Genomic DNA, 18433 nt, shown 5'->3' on the forward strand with positions numbered 1-18433 from the left:
GCACTCACGAACAACCTCTGGCGCAAACTGCTCTCAGGTTGCCAGACCGCAACATTCGCACCTGTTTCAGGTGGCGCATTCGTGGGCGTGTTTGCGCCTGCATGTCATTAGCGCAAAAACCTTTGTGGATACCCGCATCTGTGGTGCAAATTGCGGACGCAATCCCGCCGCAAAATGCGCCGCATTTTAGCGCTGCACGCCCTTTTTTGAGGATCTACCCCTTAGCATACTGTACGTCACATAAATACATTATGCCATATAGCTAAGGAAGTCTGGTGTAGACAATCCAGTTTCCTGACAGCGCATTTGGTATTTAGAGTGAACGCTGGCGTCTTCAAATAAACCAACAAAGAAGAAGAAGGTGGATGAGTATCCTGGTTTGAGTGCGCAGGCCACTGTAGTTCACCGGCAAACTCGGGAGAAGCAAAGAGCACAGAAATCTAAAATGTACCCATTTGATGTTGCTGTTTCTTCTCAAAATGTCCAAATATTACACACTGGACCTTTAACTGGTAAAAAACAAAAACAAAAAAATATTTTTTCCCCTCATGCCTCCTTATCCTTCAAGTAATTGTGTGCTTTAAGACATGATGCATAAACCTCTTTCGTTTTGCACTGCAATAGAGATCAAGAGTATTTCACAAACTTCTAACTAAGACAGTAGATGACTCATATGATGCACACAGCAATTATGACAAAGGGGACAAAACATATTGAGATCAAAATTGTCTTTTTGGACACTTGTCTTGTTTTTCCACGCAAATGCTGCTATGGCTTGTAGGTTGTGATGAGAATTTCAACAGAAACAAATAATGAACTGTTGCCCAGTTTCCTGTGGTCTGACGATTCTTTGACAGAAAGAAAACATGAATAAGTGGATCCTGTTTGTTTCTGTGTTCATTTCTAGTCTACTTACTCTTGAATGCAGCCCGAATGCATTTTGCTTTTCACGCTTGACTGATTTAGTTTTTTTTCCTGAGGGGTGTGTGTGTGTGTGTGTGTGTGTGTGTGTGTGTGTGTGTGTGTGTGTGTGTGTGTGTGTGTGTGTGTGTGTGTGTGTGTGTGTGTGTGTGTGTGTGTGTGTCTTATGTACCAGATGCACAGACGGATGTTCTGGATGACAACACATACAGTATCCTCTGGGCCGCCTGAGCTCTCACAGCCATAATAAACATGTGAAGTTCATACCTTCCTTTGCTGCAGGTATAAGATTCAAGAAATTTATTTGTCACATGCTCATAGAATGTGCAGTGAAATGTAAAAGTGGCAGTGCTTACCAGAGATTGTGTGAACGGCAAAAACAACATTTGCAGTATAGAAAGAGCAGCAGGAACAATCTAGAATAGCATTATGTACAACCAATTTTTTATCAATAAAAAGTAATGTACTCTGCAGCAGCATTGTGTGGACACGCAGTGATGTGAATCTGTAGGGGCTGTAGGACTGTCAATCAGCCTGGCTTCCACAGACGTTGAAACACATGCGCGCGCACACACACACACACACACGCACACGCACACACCGTGCAGTCTCCTAGTCTGATCACCCAGCCGTGCAGGGCAACAGGCTCCACATACATTATGTATCAGTGTCTGCAACCAACATATCATTAGCTTGCCTCTTTTCCTGGTAATCATATTGTGTGCGTGCGTGCGTGCGTGCGTGCGTGCGTGTGTGCGCCTTTTGTGTATGTACACCATGGACATTTCTTTATTATGTTGCTGCTGTGTGTTCTGGACATTCTCCTTGCGCATTTTGCACGCAATTACAGTTGCATTAAGCAAGCTGGTGCCCTAATGATGCAGTTGTAGTCATACCCAGGTTCGACCACACCCCGGACACTGTGGGGAGCCGGGTGTCTTTTAATGGATGTGACCTAATTATTTGGATGAGAAGAGTAAGCAAGTAATTAAAACCTTTTTTGTTGTTGTTTTGGCATTAAAAGTAGTTTTTTGGAATATAAATTGAAGAATAAATTAAATTCAAGACATCATTGCCTTATGAATTGCGTATCCGATCTTGCCAACCTTAAAAAACCTTCCTTTCCAGCACAATATTTACATACATAGCTAGACACAGACTCTTCCAACATGAGTCAGTCATCCTCCATTCATGGATTATGAATTAATTGACATAGTTAAAAAGGTGCAATAAAACACTTACTTATACTTCAATGTTATGTAAATATTTTGTAAATTATCCAACCTGTCCATATAGATGTAAAAAATTTGCAATAGTTTCTTTATTTCTTTTATTTCTTTTTACTTCATATAATATTTTTCTTCTCTTTACACTGTATACGCTGCTGTAATTATACAAAATTCCCCAATGTGGGATAAATAAAAGTATTCTATTCTATTCTAAAATTCAAAAAGCCATTGTCTCACTGCAAAGGCAACCAAGGTTTGTCAATCAAACATTCAAGTTCAATTCTTCCCTGTTCCTCAATTTTTTTTTTCAGTTGAAGTTCAAAATTTGACTAAACAAATTTAATTCATACGTGTCTGCCCTTAGTTCCAAGAGGTCAACTCATTACTACTCAAGTCACAAACAATGTCAGGAATTTTTGGGATAAATTGTATGAGTCACACTCAACAGGATGAGGTTTCCGGCTCGATGTACCTCGAGTGCGATGGTCTAAAGGTGAATGTGCAATACAGAAGTGGGTTTGAACAGCCTGAAATCACTCCAGTGTGGGTTCGTTGATTTGTCATCGCAGAACTTTTTGTATTTCCTCTCGGGAAATCCCCCTGAGGGCAGACCACAGTGGCCCCATACACTGACTGTGTAAATTGTCACGCTTGTAATGGTGAAGTGCCCAGAGGGTTCAAAGTAACTGCAGCACATACACAACCTAATGAGTTCAGTTGGGCTCAGAAAGATGTCGGCTGTGAAGAAGGGTTGAAGGCTGGAGGTGTCGGAGAGCATCACAACAACCTGAGCTAACGAGTGTAAAGAGTTTCTGTATCCTGAAGTAGTTCAGCGTGCACTCGTGTGTGGTGGACTGACATTATTACCAGCGATGCACCGATACCACGTTTTTTTTTTTAACAAGTTTAGTACGAGTACTGGCATTTCAGTACTCACCGATACCAAAGACTTAAGTCCTTTTTTTTCCTTTTTTTTTAAAAATTTTTCCACACATGTTCTGTTACTTGATCAATATTCCTCATTCTGCATGTCTTTCAAAAATATTCCCTTTTTGAACAACGCCCCGTATTATACAAGTGCGACTAGCGTACTCCAACGCGGTATCGGTACCAATATGCAATACCGGTATCGGCATCGGTGCATCCCTAATTATTACCATACCAACACTGGCCAAACTGGAAGTGATGAAGTTTGCAAATCATGAACTCTATGTTGACATTAAAAGAAAAATCTGATTAAAAAGGCCAAACGCATTAGCAGGAGAGAGAGAGAGAGAGAGAGGCGGCAGCGGTTTCAGTCTTGGTTGAGTGGAAACAGTTATACATGACAGGTTTTCCATCTCTTTTAGTGCGTTTGCTTTTTGTGTGTATGTGTTAGAAGGTCAAATTTCAAATGGGAAGATAACAGTATTCAGAAAGGTGTAAATACACATATTGAAAAAGCAGATAAGAGTTGATGCGATACCTCGGGGTTTCCCTCTCCAGCATTTCCAACATTCATTTTTAAGAAGATGAACAATGAACGAAAATGTGTCCATAAAGCATCTGAACTTAGAAAACTGAAAACTTTTGTTTCAGCCACTCCATTCAGCCATCCAACCATTTTCTATTCTATCAATACTTAAAGTTCTGTTTAGCAAAAACTGACTAAATAAATGCGATAGTTTAGATAAACAATCAGACGTAATACTAAAACCATTTGTTATTGTAGGATTTTACTTCTCAACTCAAAAGATTCTCTGAATCTGTCTGCTTGCAGCTGCTGCAATTATATCCATTGATTCTGCACCTGTCTTATGCTCAACTTAGACGCATGGAAATGCTGTTGAACAATGTTCTCATTGCTTTTGAATCTTTTTCAATATCATTTTGGCGGTGTTAAAGAGAAGCAAACTTGATAGCTGTTCCCATTAACTGTTCACTGTGCAATGTGGCTGGCAGGGTAGATCACAGCCAACAACATGCAGAGTGGAGATCTCGCTCTGCTGTGTTAAAGGCACTTTGAATTCAGACGCCTCTGTCCAGCGTTGTCCTGACAACTGTACAAAGTGGAATTTTGTGTTGGGACTTGGGAGAGTGCTCATTAAGGCCTCTAATCTTGGGTCGGGTCCTTCACCAGGGGTTCTCACACAGGGATTAAAACCTTGTCTGTTTACTCAAAAGAGTGCTATAGTCAACAGAACGGTAGATAGATAGATGGACAGAAGGATAGATAGATAGATAGATGACACTATGAGTTTTAATCATAAAAAAGTTATTTGGTTTTCCTACCTCTAGAACGGTTCTGATTTGTATATAAGAATATCCATAGATCAAGGGTCCTGCTCCCAGTTAGCTGCCATCTTGCACCACCATATTTCTAAGGAAGCCTGTTATGGACAATCCAGCTGCCTGACAGCGCATTTTGTATTTAGGGTGAACACTAGCGTCTTCAAATAAACCAATGAAGAAGGTGGACGAGGTATCCAGGTTTGTGTACGCAGGCCACCGTAGCTCGCTGGCAAGCTCAGGAGAGGGAGGGAGAGTGAAAATGGCTGCAGTCTATAATGTAACTACTCGATGACGATGGCTTTTTCTTCTTCAAAATGTCCAAATATTACACACTTCACCTTTAAAGGTGGACACCAGAGTGCATCAACACCAGTTCATTGTTTGTTGCACATATTGAAAATGCTTTTTTCTTCCCGAATGACGAAATATTAATGGGAGAAGTCTCAAATAGAGGTGACTTTCGACATAACTAACATCGCAAATCTGCGACTCGGCTGTTTCATGTGACTGTCATGCTTGCTCTGTTTGCACACGCTTTATTCCGTGTTTGATCCAAAGTGCCAATTTAGATTGTAAAACATTCCAAACCCATGTGTCCATTTCTTAACTATCAGTGTCAACATTGACCATGTATGTTTTTTATTGTGCCACATCCATCTTTGTCATTCCATTGACTAATTTGCTTTTCATTATTATGCATTTGTTTTAACATTGCTTCCATTTTTGTTTTCTTCTGTTTTTTTGCTCCATGTTTTTCTGCATGCGTCTCGTCTGTAGCTTTGTACCAGTGGCTAGAAGCTGACCGCCAAGGCAGGGACCCTGATATCGCAGCCACAGGTAAAGCGCCATCAATGCTACTACACCTGACTGTCTGAATGCTTGTCAGATGCCTCTTTCCAATGACTGTTGTAGCTGTGTGATTCCACGGTTGATATTGGTTTAACACACAGCCGCTGATTGAGACCGATTTCATGTTTTTCTCGCTGAATTCATCGTCTCTGTCTTGTCTTTTTAATTTAGGCGTCAGGATCTGCTTGAGCTTTTTCTGCCTTTTCAAAAAGGCGGTTTTGCCTTTGACACGGTGCCCTTAGTGCACGATTATTTTTTCATGATTTGAGATCAGTAAAGTACATCTATTCTTTTCTATTCTATTCTACTTTAATATCAGCACGGTCTAAACCTGCTCTACATCTAAGTGCCCCAACATAAATTTGATGATACAGCGCAACGCAAAATTAGAACAAAGTATAACACTAGAATTGGCTTTTGTTTGGAAAATGGTAACTCTTCTCCACTTGTTCTTCTAGTCTACCAACTACCACTGTTATTATTCCCCCTTTTCACACCATGTTAAGTTACTGTTTGCATATACTGACTATATATCATAATACCACTAATGGCAGCTATCAGGAGCTGTAGTGGGTTAATGTCCAAGGATACATCGACGTGTGGACTTGTGGGAATTGAATCGCTGACCTTCTGATTAGTGATCGATCCATTAGTCTACCTCCTGAGGCATAATATTGTGGAAAGGTTATGCTAATTTGCCCCAGTTGGAAAAAAAATCTTCAGAATACAGAAAACCTGACATTTTACTACACTTTATATGGAACCGACAATAATAGAAAGTTTCTGGCCCACTGAAGGGGAAATCACCTGTAACACTGGCCGATCTCTTTGTGGATTACACTAATGATTTCATCCCCTTAGCCTCTCTCTTCCTCTCTCCGTCTCTCTCTCTGTCTGTTCTCAGAGCTGCATTTGGGTCAACTTCCTTTGAGCTTGTTATCCAAATCACTCTCTTTCCTCCTGCTTGGTCATAGCATAACTATTTTTGTTGCTCGCCCTTTTCTCAAATCAAAGCCGATAATAGATGAAGGGAGGTAGTCCTGTTTACTTTGTTTGCTGTTTGAGGTCAACTTCTGCTTTTTGAGTTCCCATCATCCCAACATTTTACAGAGAAAGAACACAAACTGTGGTCAAGATGCTCTCTTAATTCAATTCCGCGCATTTCAGCTTTATTTGTATTTAGGCTATATTATAACAAAATTACCTAGCTGCTTTATATTTTGAGCAGGTCTTGTCCATGCTCTTAAAGCAAATTGTTCCTACTTGACAGGAAGCACTTGGGTAACAGTGGCAAAGAAAAAAAAAAACTGGCTTTTAAAAGGCAGAAAACAAACAATGGCCTTGTTTCCCAGATTAGTTAAGAAGCTCTAATTGCTAAGAGCTTCTTTCGAACCTTCTTTAGAAGCATGTGAAAGAAAAATGAGATTCCCAGAGTTTCCCAGAAACTCCTCCACCAAGAGGACTTTAAAATCGAGCTGACCCACTCTTTCCGGCCCTCCTAGTGCCCAAACACTCTCTGAGAATTTAAGAAGGCTGGTAAGAAGGGTTCAGTAAGAAGGAATGCTAAGATGCAAGCGTTTTCCAGATTACTCAACACCCTTCTTACGCAGTTTTAATTTGTTGTTTTAATTTATTGCCAAGAACTCATTGACAGAAAAGTATCCAACTCATTCCCTTTCCTTCACATTCTATTTTTTTGTGAAACCCAATTCCGCCAGGTCATCCATAGCATCTTTAAGTTTTTTGTTTGTCTTAATATATAATTAGTTAACTGTTACTTTTCCTGTAACACCTTGGGACAAAATGTATAAAACAATTAAAAGCTGTGAGGCTGAACACAAGCCACCTCTGACACAGGTTATACATGTAGCCCATCTGTTTTCTGTTGTAAATTCTATCTTAACTATTTTGGGAGGTTTTGTCATGAATGCGGTTTCTCTCATTTGTGCCCATGTCTTCAGACAAAATCATTATTGGTCAAGTGACTTGGATGCTCAATCATTCAACATTCAAAGCTCTTCACTAACCTTCCGACCTGGATTTAATCATAAGAAAAGCCCAAACTCTCCGCTGAGCACTCCAGCCTTCCCACTGTCAGAGCCTAATCACTTAGCTAAAATCAATCATCATCTCCACCTAGTTGGAGATCTGGAAATTAAATGGTTTGCCGCCTGCTGGTGGGATGAAAAGCCCCACAGAGAGTCGTTGCAGAGCAGCAGGTTTGACCCCAACAGGCAGTACGTATTAACTGTTTTGAAATTTCACCATGCCCTTTTCTTTAATCAACATCTTCGTCGTTGTCTTATTGGGGATTAATAGAGCTGTTACTGTTGATGCAGCAGAATCCAGCAGTGCAGACGGTGCTGACAGAATTCATTTGTAGTTATTGAATGTTTTTCACAGATTTCTTGGAATTATACTTTTGCAGTACTCTGTGGGACACGAGAGACAGTCACATATGTGCACTTATCACAAATACAGTAAAGACAGTAAACGGATATATACAAATATATTTTTCAACAATTTAAAATACAGTAAAAGTAATTTATTGATGTTTTGTTCATGTCTTTATACATGACACCGTATAATTTCTTCCTCTTGAGCCCCCTTGTGTTGAGGCCAGTCTGCCTGGGGATATTCACAACAAATTCTCTCAATTTCTTTTCAAGCGTTTCCATTTTTAATGTAAAACACCTCGCTGACTGCAGCAGCAAAACGAGCATCGGTGTGTCATACGTAATGGTGTGCCCCAATGAAATGAACAAAAGTCTGCAGAGCAGCATAACATAGCACTGGAAGACAGCCGAAGTGTAGTGAGGAAATAGATTGTAGAGCCGCTTCCAGTGGAAAGCTATAGTTCAATAACCTCAGCAGCTGCTGCCCTGCATTTGACAAGGTTTGTCTCCACGCTGCTGGTCTGACAACTGACTGATGAAATTTGCGTGCACACACACACACACACACATACGGAACAAAAACATATATATAGTAATGATGGGTGAGCATAAAATAGATGTATTTCATAATTTTTCCATTGTTTTAAGAGTCATTTCAATAAAGAGCTAAATACTGTGGACCTTTAAAGACGCATTTTTTTTTACGCTTTTGTTAATTTTTAGTTGACATTAAACCCCTGATCTACACACTGTATGTACTCCACACATGGGTGAGGTAGTTGTTGCTGCCATCTTAGTCTAGTGATATTTCCAAATTTCGCGCATCAACAGTTAAGTGGAGGTTCATGGTCACAATAAGTTAGCATAGTTGATATAATAATCTGTGTGCGCTTTTCTGCCACAGACTAATTTTAAAAGTGATTTGTTGGTCATTGAAGGTCATAAGTAGGGCGATATCTACTAAAGCTCCATGAAAGTGTGGAATAACAAAAGTGAAACAATTTCCTTGTGGCTGTCTTTTTGCAAAAGTTGTGCTTGTTGCTGATCAATCTGCTGAGAAGTTGTCTTTTTTACACATTTTGCCCATTCAGGTGAAAACTTGGAGCAGAGCCCACTGAAGAGGACTTTCAAGTCCAAGGTTCTCGCCCGCTACCCTGAGAATGTGGAGTGGAATCCCTTTGACCAGGATGCTGTCAACATGGTAAGTTGTTCCGTGCATTGAGTGGGAACACGGTACGGTCATAGCGGGTATAGAAGATGGATGAATGAATAAATGGATAGTGCTTGATGTAGCCATTTCTTCTTCAAAATTTCCAAATATTACACATCCAACCTTTAAGCTGTCTCTGCAAAGAGGTTCACCGTGTCTGTTTACAACTCTGCATTGCACCGGTAATGATCTCTAATTATCAAAGCTCAGCAAAAACCTGTTAGCTGTGCCGCTGTCCTCTGACTCGTTGATAACAAGTCAGTGTCTGTTGTATTTATGATGCTGAAGTGTTTATATGTGATATCAGCTTCAAAACCACACAGGCATGGTGTGGATTCTCAGAGCCTTGGGCTCTTGGTGTCTTTCAGTCGTTTGATGGAAGGTTCTTTGCACGGTTTTTCCACCTAGCTTGGCGTCACCTCTGCTGAATAATTCAGTGTCGGTTCTTGCCTTACAGCAGCATAGGAGCACCATCATTATGCAGTGGCACTGGTCTGAAACCAGATGCTCTCAGATTGTCATTGGTGTGTGTGTGTGTGTGTATATGTGTATATATATATATTTTATCCCAATTAAGGAGTTCTATCAATTAAGGAAATGTTCCAGTTGAAAAACTTTATTAATCACTCAGTGGAATGTGTTGAGAACAAAATAACATAAAAATGATCAATGTAAAATTAAATTATCATTCCATGGGGGTCTGAATTTAGAATCCTACTCAAAATAAAAGTGGAATACAGGCTGATGGTACCTCTGGCTAGCACAAGGAGAGCTTTGCGGCCTTCCAAAGAAATGCTTCCGCAAAACCATGACTGACCCACTGCCAAAGCGGTCATGCTGGATGATGTTGCAGGCAGCGTAACGTTCTCCACGGCGTCTCCAGACTATGTCACGTCGGTCACATGTGCTCAGTGTGAACCTGCTTTCATCCATGAAAAGCACAGGGCCCCAATGGCGAATTTGCCTATCTTGATCTCGTAGAGTCTGTTCCTGGCCGATTGAGCAGACACATGCACATTAGTGGCCTGCTGAAGCTCATTTTGCAGGGCTCTGCCAGTGTTCCTCCTGTAGCTCCTTGCATAAAGAAGGAGGTAGGAGGTGCTGCTGGGTTGTTACCCTCCTACGGCCCCCTCCATGTCTCTTGGTATCTCCTCCACGCTCTACACTGTGCTGGGAGACACAGCAAACCTTCTTGCCACAGCTCGCGTTGATGTGCCATCTTGGATGAGCAGCACTACCTGAACGACTTCAGCAGGTGGTAGACACCGCCTCATGGTACCTCCAGGGGTGGGACACTGACAAGATGCAAATGTAACCAAAGCATCAGCCAGAAAGGATGAGAGCAGAGAAATGGTCTGCAGACACCACCTGGAGAACCACTCCTTTATCGGCATTGTCTTGCTAATTGCCTCTCATTTCCACCTGTGGCCTGTTCCAGTTGCACAACAGCAGGTGAAATGGATTCACAATCAGCGTTGCTTTGTAACTGGACAGGCGGATTTCACAGAAGTGTGATTGACTTGGAGTTACAGTGTGTATATGTGTGTATGTATGTATGCATACATACACACACATATACATATGTCTTTGTTGATATTTATAAATATCACAATATAATATATGTTTTTTTTTCTCATCTTGCTGACACTGCCTTATTAACTGCGGTCTCTCCTCCTCCTCCTTCTCTGCCACCATCACCCCATCCTCCTTCCTCTCCTCCCTTCACTCCCTCCTCCCTCTCCACCTCTTTCTTCTCTCTGCTGTCGTCCCTCACACAGCTCTGTCTGCCCAAAGGCCTGTCGTTCAGGACGCAGGCGGAGCCGCGGGAGCCGCACTTCCACTCCTTCATCATCACCAGGGAGGACGGCTCGCGGACGTACGGCTTCGTCCACACCTTCTACGAGGAGGTGACCAGCCCGCAGATCTGCTCGGCCATGCAGACGCTGCACCAGATGCACAACGCGGCGGAACATTCGTCTGGCTGTGCTTCCTCCTCCTCCACCTCCTCCTCCTCCTCCTCCAGCATGGACTCTCTGGCCAGCAACCTGGACGAGGGCGACTGCCACACAGCCTCGTCGACCCGCAGCTACGACTCGTCTCGGGACACCCTCTACGTGACCAAGGCCCTGTGCCTGGTGGCGCCCCTACCCTTCATGCACGCCTGCCGCAGCTTCCTGTCCCAGCTGCACCGGGCCGTCACCGGCTCAGCGCCGCCGCCGCTCCCGCTGGAGAGCTACGTGTACAACATCCTGTACGAGGTGCCGCTGCCGGCCCCGGGCAGGTCCCTCAAGTTCCACGGCGTGCACGAACCCATCGTCTGCCAGAGGCCCGGCGTGGGCGAGCTGCCGCTGGCCGACTTCCCCCTGGGCGAGGCCTTCAGGCTGCTGGGGGTCGAGAACCTGGTGCAGGTGTTCACCTGCACGCTGCTGGAGATGCAGATCCTCCTCTACTCACAAGGTGAGGGTCCAAGTGTGTGGCCATCAAGGGATGGTAACCAGTGTGCGAAATACCGGGGGGTCGGGTGGGGGTCCGATCCCCACCTATGCATTGATTAGAGGTCGGAGGTCAAAATGAGCATCTGGCTGGATCATTTTTTTAGAGCTTTGGTACTTTCAATGACAGTACAACAAAAATTTTAGTCGGTCATAGTTTTGACCAGTCAGCTGTTTTTCGATGTTCACACTTTTAATCCCAATAACCAATGTGATTTTCTACATATTTTCAACTACACTGTTTTGATTAAGTTCAAGTTAAATTTATGTCATCTCATCTCATCTTCTTAAATACCGTAGCACTGAAAGAATTACGTAGCCTTGTGCAATATTCCTGATATCCGTCTAATATGAAAATCAATGCAACAATATGACAAAGGAGGAACATCCAAGACAATATTGTGAGTTCTGTCAATAAATTGGAGCAATAAATGTAGTATGCAAAAAAAAAAAAAAAAACTCATTCAGGCACAGTTCAATTTTAAACAAGCACAGTGGCCGTCTGCAATAACACAGGTTCCGTCTCTGTAGTATTTCCTAAAATGGATATCAAGATGTGAATACACTCCACTGTGTTCAGAATAGAATAGAACAGAACAAAATGCCCTTATTAATCCCACATTGGGGACATACACATAATAACTACAGCATCAACCTAATGCAAAGAGAAGAAAAAATAAATTAACTGAAAAAAAGAGAAGAAAATATTTATAGGGTAAGAAAGGGAAAAAACAAATGAGATATTTACATCTTACGGACAGTTGGGCTATTTACAAGTGATCTGCGTGTTTGTGCTCCTACTTGTGCCCTGTTCAGCCACATGCAGCCTGGCAGAGCCAAGCTGCTCTGTGGACTGAAACCAACCTACTTTTCCTCCATCCTCCTCTTTCTCACTTTCAGTCGACACCTCGGCTGGTCTGCGGTGCACTGTCTGTGTCTGATGACTCACAGACATAAAAACTCTCAGCAAGGGAAAAGCAAATGTGCACGCTCAACACACAGCCCCGTCTGTGTCTGAAGGATTACACACTGTCTCTGGACGCGCTGCCAGGGAGAGATCTTCCCCTGGTGCAGACCAAGTGTTTGGACATAAATCAATAAACAAACAAAAAACAAATAGGTTATATGTCAGATCAGAAAAAAACATGAATTTAAATTGTGGCAAAGTTTACTTTTCTTCTAGCACAATTATTATTATTATTATTTTTGCGCACCCAAACCTGGATACGTCATCCACCTTCTTCCTCTTCATGGGTTTATTTGAGGACGCCAGCGTTCACCCTAAATACAAATCGCGCTGTCAGGCAGCTGGATTGTCCACACCAGGCTTCCTTAGAAATATGGCTGTGCAAGATGGCAGCTAACTGGGATCAAGACCCTTGAACTATGCATATTCTTATATATAGCTAAGAACTGTTCTATGGGTAGGAAAACCAAATGGCTTTTATTGTGCCGCGAGTATACACTTTTATTATTGTGTTTATGGGCAGTATGCTAAGCTTTTACCGAAATAAAAATCAGAAATCAGGCCAAATTCTGCACACTGGACCTTGAAATTTTAATTCCATGCAATTGCATCCATTCGCTACATACCTTGTGCTGCTTTTCACCCAATTTGTAGACATTTCCTGTTAACTTACTTTCACATCACTTGCCGCTTTGCTGCAGTCATGGCAGTCATCAGAGTGTGTAGAACAGCTTTCTACACACTCTGCAGAAATCTGTGTGTAGCTTTCTCCCACCACCACCACCACCCCAGCCCACCTCCCTCCCAGTATCGTGTTTCATTTCATGGGATGGTAGTTTCTGTACGTGTCTGGTTTTAGCCTTTTGTCACCAGGCCAATCAGTGTTCAAAGAATCGGTCATTTCCAGCCTCGTTTATGCATTTCTTTTCTTTTCTTTTTCCATGTCAGCAGTTGAGCTGCTCTAAGCCCTTGACATTTTCATATCAGCTGAATCTTCCTCCTAGAAAGTAATTTTTGTTTTTTTGCACTCTTGTTTTATATCGCAACATCATCATCCTCATCATCCTCATCAGGGTGCAGCTGATGGGGACTCTTGTCATCTCTCAAGTCAGGCCTGCATCACACTCGGCTCACCGCTTCCTTTGTGAGATTGAAAACTCACCGTGGCTGTCGGTCCCTTCACGCACCATGCAACTCTCACTATGACACGTCCCATCCTGTTTTTCAGCTTCCATAAAGTCTGCTGGGGATTTCTGCACAGCTACCCTTAGTCTAATCAGGTTTCTGTGTGTGTGTGTGTGTGTGTGTGTGTGTGTGTGTGTGTGTGTGTGTGTGTGTGTGTGTGTGTGTGTGTGTGTGTGTGTGTGTGTGTGTGTGTGTGTGTGTGTGTGTGTGATATTATTATGAATCTAATCTGAACTTTGCCATGACTGAAGTTGTTTTACACTTGATTAATAGCAAATAAAAAGTTCCTTGTGGGTAAAAAAGTAAATTAATATATTGATGTATTGTTTAATTTTGGTTAAGGAGATCTATAAGATGTCTTCTTTGAATCTTGTTTACCCCTAAAACCATTACATAAAAAAAAATATATATCTCCTATTGCTGATAAAAGATGTTTTGTTTTTAATTTTCAGTACTTCAGTTCGTTCTTTTAAAAGATTTCGTTGAAATTGTGGTAAAAACAAAACCAGTTCGGACACAAAACCTGAACACGTCCTTGTTTTCTGTGCGGTCGGCTTTTTGGCTGTTGAGGATCTGCTGGAACTTGTGAAATGAGAAACCGTCAGACTTCCTCGCTTTGTTTCCCACAGAGTTGTGTGTGTGTGTGTGTTTGTGTGTGTGTGGGAGCCACTCTGAACCTGTTCAGACTTGAACAAAAGCAACGATAAAGTTTGACAGCAAAGTAGCATTTCTCCTCATGTCTTTGAAACAAGTACAAGGACAATTTACAGTGCCGCATAATACTAAATATAACGTAAGATTAAAACATAATTCTAAAATGCTTTGTTCTCTGGATTACCAAAGTGAGAGGGTTACATAATAACTAACAATCCCTCTTAACAATTTTTTAAACTCTTCAGTTTCTGTCCCCTGACTGATGGATTCACCAACATCTCCCTATTTTTAAATTCTAAAGAATGATCTGCCAGTTACTGACGTTAGATAGAAACTCTTCAATCTTTTTGTCCCCGTTTTTAAGTTTCTTTGTAGCGTCTTTTTGAAGAATGAGACGGTGAGAGATGACATGGACCAAAAGCTTTTTTGTATGGTATGATTATTATAAAATGCTGTGTTTGTGGTTTGAATATTCTGAGGTAATGTGACAACACTGAATTTCAGTTCCATTCATTGCTTTCCATGAACCGCTAAATGGCCATTTAAAATACAGGACAGACTGGGGACCCATATTCTTTTTTTTTTTTTTTTTTTTTGGAAAAGGAGCAATATGTATTTTTATTTATTTATTTATTTTGCCTTGGGATTTCACCACCCAGCCTTTAATCACTCTTCCTCCGACCATCTTCTGATAAAACTGCTGTTGAACTCAATATCAAAACCCAGTCGGCAACTGTTGGCCTTAATCTGTTAGGGAACAGGGGAAGCAGCATCCACCCACACACACGCACGCACGCACGCACGCACGCACACACACACACGCACACACACGCACGTGTGCAGGCGAAAAGGAGATTGAGAAGAATCCATCAGAATGTAATTCCTCCTGTTCTAAAGCCGAACTCTCCCTCAGATTTGATTTGAATCACATGATTAAAGTCCTTCTTTCACATCAGAACTCTTAAATCAATTTATTTCAAAAACCTCCCAACCAACAACTTGCTCTCTTCCCTCTGCTATAATCTTTACATTTCGGTACATACACCATAAATCCAGTAAAATGCAGTGTAATAATCCAGAGAGGGTTAAATAAATCTTTATCTGTTATAGGCTGAGCAATACCAATTGTAATCATTACAGTATAATCATAGAAAACCACATATAAACCATTACTCTGCCACAAGTCACTAAACGCTAAATAAAATTGCACTGTAGCGTTCACTCTTTTTAGGTGGCGTCAATGGCATTTCCAAAGGTATTAGTCGTTAAGGGGTTTTTCCGAGGGATGCACCGATACCACTCGTATTACAGAACAAATAAAGTGCGAGTACTTGCTTTTTCAGTAGTTCTGTTATTTGAACAACATTCCTCAACATGTTTTTCCAGAACAAGGTTCACTGTGGTACAAACACACATTTAACCAATCTGTCATATACAGACATACATATAGAACCAGTATCGGTGTTGTGGTATTGGCACATACTCAAACCGATACCCGGTTCTGGAATCGATATACCAGAATCAGGCAAAGACCGTTTTTCCATGGTATGATTCAATTTTGGTGTTTTTCTTTTTGAAGTTGTCGCATTTCAGTCATGACTCCAAACTTCACCCCAAAGATGGAGCCATGACTGAGATTCATAGACCCTTAGGTTCAACTTCAATATTGTGGACTTGCTAGAGAGCTTTGTAAGCATATACAATGGCAAACAACCAGATGGAGTTGTTATAAATTGGGTCTCCCTCTTTTCTATGATAAGTAGTAATGTTTCCGTCACTCTCTCCAACTCTGTCCTCAGACTATCAGCAGTTGATGACGGTTGCCGAGGGAATCACCACGCTGCTCTTCCCCTTCCAGTGGCAGCACGTCTACGTTCCCATCCTCCCAGCCTCACTTCTCCACTTCCTGGATGCTCCTGTCCCCTACCTGATGGGTCTGCAATCTAAAGATGGCACGGACCGCTCCAAACTGGAGCTCCCCCAGGAGGTAAGGCACTCAAATGACATATTATTATCTTATTAGAGCTAATATATGGTAAAACAGCACACAATAAGGCTCTGATTTTCAGTTATTTTCGTTTTAAAATACAGAATTAAGGTCAACAAATTTGATTTAGTTCCATAAATCAGTAGCCATTTCGTTTTCGCTGTGTACTGTATTGCTTTCTGTGCTTCCTCTCATTAAAATGACTTGCGTTTGTTTTACTGGTCTTGTGCTATGAGTCAGATTCAGAGTAGCTGACCTTTGATTGTTGCCTGTTGCAACAGGGAACCTTGAGAAAATCCCAACCAGATTGTACTCAGTCTGTAATCTCCAGATAATACCTCTCTATAAAGATCTCTAGGAAACTTATAACACCCCCCCAATTCCCTCAGAAATTAGGTCATTAACTGTCACAGTAGCCTCTGGCTTTTAATACAGCTGTTGAAAGTTGTCACAAATTAAGGCTGCACTACAATTTCACCTGAAGTGAGAATTCAGAGCAAAGGATTGAGGTGATATTCGAGTTGCCAGTGTTCCGTTTGTCGCTTGGAAAAGTAAGACAGACACACCCACTTATTCGATGTTATTGTCAGTACACAGCCATAGCATGCTACACAGTGCGAATGGAACTGGCAGGACAAAAAGCAACATATGTACAACATAGGCAATACAACCTTGAATGCCTAAAGACAAAAGCGTATAATAAGAACAGACTTTGGATTGGCCATTAGTGAGCGGGTTAGTTTCAACAAATGATCTCACTTTTTTTTAGGATTAGTCTCCTCAGCGTGTTCAAACAATCGCTTGCAGACTTGTGCACGCCGCAGCCACCAGTGTGGTTGCCTGACATTGTTACTGACGTTACGTAAGCCGAGGCTCAAGGCCATGAACGCACCGTGGAAATGAGCAGGCGGACTTTTGCTTAGAAAGACAGGAAGTCACTTGCTCAAAAAAAGGGGACAATCCCATTGACATACTGCCAGTGATGTCATCTACATGATACGCAGGTATACGCTGTATAACCTTTAGAAAAGGTCCCGAATTACAATACAACCACCTAAAAAAAAAAGCTCAAAGACATCAGTGGGTTTTTCTGACACAACGTTGACTTCCCATTTAAAATTTTGATTAAAAGGTTGTTTTATGTTGTGATTCAGCCGTTGCTTTAGTGCCGCTTTGTGTGTTTGCGCCACTTTTTGCACTTCATTGATGAAGCTATTTCTTTTCTAAGTGTGTTAATTATTTATTCATTTTTCTTTATTTTAACAAATTTCTCTTGTGACTGCTATCGGACAGTTAATTCTAGTCCAGCTGTAAATAACTGTTATATCTCTTGTGTTGCTTACATTACATTTACATTTAGACAATACATCATCCGTCTTTCAAGATCTCACTTATATGTGGATGCTGGATACTTAATACATAACTGAGCATGGTGCTATTGTTTTGTGTAGTTTTGAAGCAGCTGCTGCTGGACAGATGTTTACGAGGCTGGGAGGGGGGGGGGAAATCAGAGTACACCCACTACAGTAAACTAGAGTACACCACTGCATACTTCTGTATGGACTTGAAGCTGTGCGTGTGCGAGTGAGTATTCATGTGGCAAAGTGGGATAAAGCGCGAAACAAAGCGTGACATCCAGACTCGCCGGCTTCCGGCCTCTGCTGACATGCCCACCCTCAGTCCCAGCCACTTGTTCATCCGGCCGCATTCAGCCGTGAAGTGCTAATGATCCGAGGTGGCGCTGTGTGGGGTGGGTTTGGTTTGGTGCCACCACCAAGCCAACCTCCTCCCGCCCCTCGCCGGGCGAATCATCTCTGGGCTTGTAAGTGATCCTTTGAAGTGGCTTTGCCCCAGAAATGGGCCGATGATGATGAAAGAACGGCTCGGAGCGAAGCGGAGCAAAGCAGGGAGGAGGAGACGGGAAAAATGAAAACAATTGCAGAACTAATGCCAGACAAGCTTTTTGCGTTTTTGAACTCTGCCGTCCCCCTTATTGTATTTCAGACAAGAAGATTTTCCACACTGTGTCCTCAGTGCAGGTCATTCCTGCCTGCAGCCATCAGGCTGTATAACTGCACTCGATAAAAACAAAAATTGTCAAACACTAACATTTCATGAACAGTTGATTTCTTCTTCCTTTCTTACGCTATAAATATTTCATGTTATTTTATTTATTTTTCTTTTTAAATCACATTCAATTTTTTCTTCTCCATTGTGGGAGAAGAAAGGCATTCTATTCTATTCTATTCTATTCTATTCTATCCTAGTGCAA

General features: G+C 41.9%; 1 protein-coding gene across 2 annotated transcripts in view; it reads left to right on the forward strand.

Moving 5' to 3' along the window:
- The window catches only part of dennd5b (DENN/MADD domain containing 5B), a 50632-nt gene that overhangs the window by 14965 nt on the left and 17234 nt on the right, over nt 1-18433 (forward strand). Inside the window, exons 2-5 of one of the 2 annotated variants that reach the window (XM_076051515.1) lie at nt 5199-5258; nt 8758-8867; nt 10655-11333; nt 15974-16161. In XM_076051515.1, the coding sequence (XP_075907630.1) occupies nt 5199-5258; nt 8758-8867; nt 10655-11333; nt 15974-16161 (1037 nt within the window). The remainder of the gene's footprint in view (nt 1-5198; nt 5259-8757; nt 8868-10654; nt 11334-15973; nt 16162-18433) is intronic. The other variant, XM_076051516.1, reaches the window with a different exon arrangement.

The sequence above is a fragment of the Nelusetta ayraudi genome, unplaced genomic scaffold (genome assembly GCF_046127955.1).
Source record: "Nelusetta ayraudi isolate G7.1 ecotype Tasmania unplaced genomic scaffold, CSIRO-AGI_Nayr_v1 ptg000135l, whole genome shotgun sequence".
NCBI lineage: Eukaryota > Metazoa > Chordata > Actinopteri > Tetraodontiformes > Monacanthidae > Nelusetta > Nelusetta ayraudi.